The 5581-nt window shown below is 36.8% G+C and overlaps 2 protein-coding genes across 2 annotated transcripts; one reads left to right on the top strand and one right to left on the bottom strand.

Annotated features, from left to right (window-relative positions):
• Positions 1–296: 296 nt before the first annotated feature.
• On the top strand, positions 297–2449 carry LOC107866809 (lysine histidine transporter-like 8; the record flags this gene model as incomplete). Its single annotated transcript, XM_047411393.1, is given in 4 exon segments — positions 297–430; positions 523–941; positions 1022–1153; positions 1596–2449. Coding segments are annotated over 4 exon segments (1171 nt in total), but the record flags the coding sequence as incomplete, so codon positions are not given.
• A 76-nt stretch (positions 2450–2525) lies between these two features.
• LOC124897824 lies at positions 2526–5566 on the bottom strand. Its single transcript, XM_047411394.1, has 2 exons — positions 5060–5566; positions 2526–3236 (listed from the first exon to the last, which is right to left on the bottom strand). The coding sequence occupies exons 1-2, from the start codon at positions 5176–5178 to the stop codon at positions 3029–3031; spliced, it is 327 nt and encodes a 108-aa protein (XP_047267350.1). The 5' UTR covers positions 5179–5566; the 3' UTR covers positions 2526–3028.
• Between the last annotated feature and the right edge of the window lie 15 nt (positions 5567–5581).

Here is a 5581-nt window from a genome sequence, read left to right on the forward strand (position 1 = left end):
CCCCCGTGAAGTTGGAGTGTATCGTAGCAAATTTAGTTATAGTTCAGAGGCGTACTAGATGTTTTACTCTTGTTTTTAAGAGCTTATAATGCTTTTTGGTATAGAAGTTATTTTTTGAAAAGAGACTTATTTTTTGTAGATTTTTTGTTTTTTTTTGGGTATTAGGTAAAGTGATTTACCCCCACCCTCCTCATACCCCACTGCCGAAACTATACTAGATATGTTGTTGTAGTACTAAATGTTGGATTCTTGTGCTATATACTAATTAGCTTTGGATTTTAATGAATGGATTGTAGGGTATGGGGGATAATAAGTTTATCACTAGTATTTATTTGGCAATTATACACACTTTGGTTACTCATCCAACTTCATGAATCCGCCCCTGGATTGCGCTATAGCCGCTATCTTCGCCTTTCAATGGCTGCCTTTGGTAAGCATAATTGTTTCTCGGGCTATGCCATGATCGAGCCCAAAAACTCATGTATCATATGAACCTTATCGAGTTTATTAAATGTTGTGTAGGTGAAAAGCTAGGGAAGATTTTGGCCCTATTGCCAACAATGTACCTATCAGGTGGTACTTGTGTTACACTTATTATTATTGGAGGTAGCACTATGAAGATTTTCTTCCAAACTGTTGGTGCTTATAATACCCCTGTAAGTACAATAGAGTGGTATCTTGTGTTCACTGTCTCAGCAATAGTTCTTGCTCAGCTTCCTAATTTAAATTCCATAGCTGGAATATCTCTCATCGGTTCGCTCTCCGCTGTGACCTATTGTACTATAACATGGGTAATTTCTATTGTAAAAGGAAGGCCACAAGATGTTTCATTTGAAACTGTTGAAAATAAATCTGATGTTGCAAGAATTTGTAGCATTTTGAATGCTCTTGGAATGATAGCTTTTGCATTCAGGGGCCATAATCTTGTTCTTGAGATTCAGGTTTGTTATTTTACTAACCAATTTTACAATTGTAAGTTAAAAAGTGCTGTTTTTTAAAATATTGGTTGATTGTGTTACAGGGTACAATGCCTTCTAGCTTAAAGAGTCCATCTCATGTGCCAATGTGGAAAGGAGTCAAGTTCTCATATTCTATCATTGCTTTGTGTTTGTTTCCATTGGCAATTGGAGGATACTGGGCTTATGGAAACTTGGTAAGAACTTTCACAATTTGGATTGTTTACATCACATAGCCACTTCCTGGCCTTGTATTTAATATTTGGCCACTTTTACAAACTTAAACCCAAGCTCTTAATATTAGTTTTTCATGTGCGATCACATGGACTATATCTATTTACACGAATACCTCAAAGATTTCGACTCTTTAATACATAGAGTTCAATAAGAATGTCTTGCAATTTATGGTACGAAAAAGAGATCCCCTTAGTCGGAGACAAGAAGATTCATATGCGAAAACCTAAAAAGAAGACTAGCCTTCGATCACTATCAACTACAGACTGGATGAAGTTGATGAAAATTGTCTAAACTAAAAAATGTTTTATGAACATCAGACCATGTAACCACTTTTGGACATAATAACATTGGTCTAATTTAGTTACATAAATTGAACACTAACAACTTTTATTGTCTTGGCAGATGCCAAATGAAGGGATATTGAGTGCATTGGACAACTACCATGGAGAAGACACTTCAAGAGCAATTCTAGGGCTAACAAGTTTACTAGTAGTAATCCATTGCCTTACCTCATTCCAAATCTATGCAATGCCAGTTTTCGATAACTTAGAGTTTCGATACACCAGCAACAAGAAACAACCATGTCCATGGTGGCTTAGAACAGGATTGAGATTATTCTTTGGATGCCTAGCACTTTTCATAGCAGTAGCACTACCTTTTTTGCCAAGTTTGGCTGGGCTCATTGGTGGCATTGCTCTGCCTGTTACCTTGGCACATCCTTGTTTAATGTGGATAATGATCAAGAAACCTAAGAGATATAGTTCAAGTTGGTTTGTTAATTGGTCACTTGGAGTTTTGGGCTTGGTTCTAAGTGTTGTTTTGGTATTTGGTGCAATTTGGACTATAGCAATTCAAGGTTTGGATGTCCATTTCTTCAAGCCCCAGTGAATAGCTCTATTGCTCGAACTCTTCAAAAATGTCAACAGGTGCGTGTCGGATTCGCTAAAACTAGTATATTTTTGGAGAATCCGACACGGGTGCGACATCAAAAATGAAGAGTCCACGCAACTTAGTTGAATAGACCTAAAAGGCTCGACAAATTGATGAAATCTAACTAGTAACTTTATTGGTGAAAATGGGAAGAAAAAGAACTTACAACAGCCAGCCAACCAACAGGACGTGCAAGTTGCAACCTCTTCATGTAATCTGTAAATATAAAAGCATACAAGCACTTGTATCTTGTTGTTGACTTCAATGTACTACTTGTGTAAAAATGATATTATTGCTTGTCAAGAAAACATGTTCAGACTGATCAATATTCAACATCCTTCAAGATTTAAGAGCTTTTGGTTCTTCTGATATCCACCAAATGTGACATTATGTGAAAAAAGATGCAATCAATCCAAACATTATATTTGTTAAAACAATATAGTATGATACAATACAATGTTGGAGCGAATAACTACTCACTCCGTTCCTAAATAGTTGTCATCATTTTGCGTTGCACTCTCTTTCAGAAAAACATTAACTGCATGCTAAATTGACTATGTTATTCTTATTTATTGCTCTTCTCTATTTAGTACTTGTCTTTTTTCCCATATTTATCGCGTTGCATCTCGGTAGAGCTAAACCGATACAATTTGGTGACTGAATAGAGATAAATATAGTATGAAGGTACAAGACAATTACACTGTAAGACTTAAAGCTAAAGTGACATGAAGCTTTATCAACAAGCCCAAACACCTATGATGTACGTATCCAAAATAGCATCTCTAATGTCACACAATCTCAAATTTTGCACCATTTGATCAGCTTACCTCTACTTCAATTACTTGTGTCAAAAAGGAATTCAGAAAAGAAAAAGGGGAGCAAAACGAATCTCCATTCGCACACTTCTACATTGATAATGGAAGAAGCATTCTTCGCTTCTTCATCCTGGCTTCTGTAACTTGCTTTGCAAGTGTCACGCATACATGCAATAGCAAGCTGCCAGTTACTAAGATAAATGCAAGCTTTAGATGACTGAAGTACAGCGAAACTACAGAGAAAACCAGGAGTGCCAAAATAATCAGTTCACATATTACAAAGATGACAACATCCGCCCTGCATCAATGCAAGAGAAAAGAACACTTAGAACAGCAGATAGTCAGAAGTAAATATTGATAATAGAACCCACTGACGAAATACCGGGTTGCAATGTTATTAAGCACTAAACTGTTACGACTGCTAATGCTGCTAAGTGCTTCCACAAAAGTAACATCTGGAAGTAGCTATCCAAGAAAATCTAAGCAGTTCTGGAACCAAGCCTAAAGATGCAAGTCATTCATTCTTCGTTAAGTCTACTGTCAATAAAATGCAACAACAACATACACAGTGTATTCCCACATTGTGGGGTCTGGGAAGGGTAGAGTGTACGCAGACCATACCACTACCTCAAGTGAAGTAGAGAGTTTGTTTCCGATAGACCCCCGGCTTAAGACCGATAGCAGTATAACAAACACAAAACATCAAATGCATATAAACTAGTACAGTATGCAAAACAAACTAACACCACTAGCCATAAGATAATACTCCAGCCACAAGGTAATACTAAAAACTATCTATCCGAAACCATGGACATCACTCAACACCACGAACAAGAAACAAAAGACACAAATAACGAACGCTCCCCTACTGTTACCGACACACTCCCACCCCCTAACCCTCTACCCTAATCCGCGTCTTCCACACCTTCCTATCAAGGGTCACGTCCTCCGTAGGCTGTAACTGCTCCATATCGTGCCTAATCACCTCCCTCCAATATTTCTTCGGCCTACCTCTACCCCGCCTAAAACCATCCACAGCCAGTGTCTCATACCTCTGCCCTGCCAACAAAATGCAAAATTTTAAAAGAGATCTGAGCTGATCATTTCTCCATTCTACCATTTGCAGCCTCCAAATGGGCTAATGGTTCCTAGTTTTCCAAGAAATCATCAAACACTAATCCCAAGATTACGTTTTTAGTCTTACAAAAAGGTTTCAAAAGTTTCAGGCTACAGCTTTGGAAAAACACTAAGAAGAACACACATTTATCAACTTCATCAAAAGAAGTGCATGGGAATGCATTCTCACAACTGAGAACATCAAACAATGACAAGAATCCATGTACAACATCGCGTCATCAGTAAGAAATCAGGGAAAACAGTCAAGCACAATCAAATATGGCTGAACAACAAGGTACTCAACTAAAAGGGCAGCCCGCTGCACTAAAGCTCCTGCTATGCAAAGGGCTTGAACCCGTGACCTCCGGGTCACATGGAAGCAACTTTGCCGGTTAATCCAAGGCTCCCCTTAAACAAGGTACTCAACTAGCTTTAGGAAATTCTAACTAACCTTTTTAGGCCGGTTACTTCTTGTGCCTTGATTTATGACATTTAACTTGCTCGCATACAAAAAGATCGAACTAGCAAGATTCAATGCTTAGAATTCAACGGGTGTCCAATGTAGCTCTAGAGATCATCATCAAAGCTTTGCATAAAATGGACACTTAAAAAGGAAAAACACATAAACATAGTAAATAATTCTATTCTCTATATTATTGTAGCAAAAAGATCACATCTAGCACCTACTAGGTGCAGAGAATTAAGATATCCTATGTTTCTTTTCAAACTAACCTAATAAGTCCTATGTAAAAATCATGGAGTATCATATAGTAATATTTATACAGGGAAATTTGAAACTATATAACTAATTTTGCTGAAACTTTGTCAACACAAGCATTTCTAAATCAATCGCCAAGTGAAACTTTGACAAACACAAATTTTTCTAATTTGTTTTTCACCTCAACTAATTCCACGAGATAAGTGACTTAAATTCAGGATCCGCCTCTGATTAATTGCAAAATTAACAAGTGCAAAATGGCAAATTTTGAATAAAATAAAATGAACCTTGTAGCTGTAGAAGTGAGATTAGATGTGGAGGAGAAGAAAGATAGGGAAGCCCAATCATGCTTTGATCGAATTTGATACTCTCTTAGCTGCTCCGCCAAATTCGATCGAGTTATCATTCTTCCGATCCGCCGGAGATTTCTCAATCGCTGTTCCTTCCGGCGACGGGATGACGGCCGCCGACGGAAGGAATTTGAGCAAGACGGAATCCGACTCCACTAAATTTTATTCGGATATTGTAAATTTCCTATTTTCGTCCCTAAATTATTTTTCACATATTATTCCTCCCTCATTGCTAAACACTTAATATAGTGTAGACTATTAAATAGAAAAAATACTAATAAATAAGAATAATTTAGTCAACTTAATATATAATTAATGTTGTTCTTAATAAAAATATAAATTATTTAAGAATGATGGGAGTATTATTTTTTTTATTGGAAATATATGTGCTATTTAATTTTTTCAAAACAAAAAATACTTCCACAAAAATAACAACACCACACTGAAAAAGTTTGTTAT

This window comes from Capsicum annuum, chromosome 4 (genome assembly GCF_002878395.1).
Source record: "Capsicum annuum cultivar UCD-10X-F1 chromosome 4, UCD10Xv1.1, whole genome shotgun sequence".
NCBI lineage: Eukaryota > Viridiplantae > Streptophyta > Magnoliopsida > Solanales > Solanaceae > Capsicum > Capsicum annuum.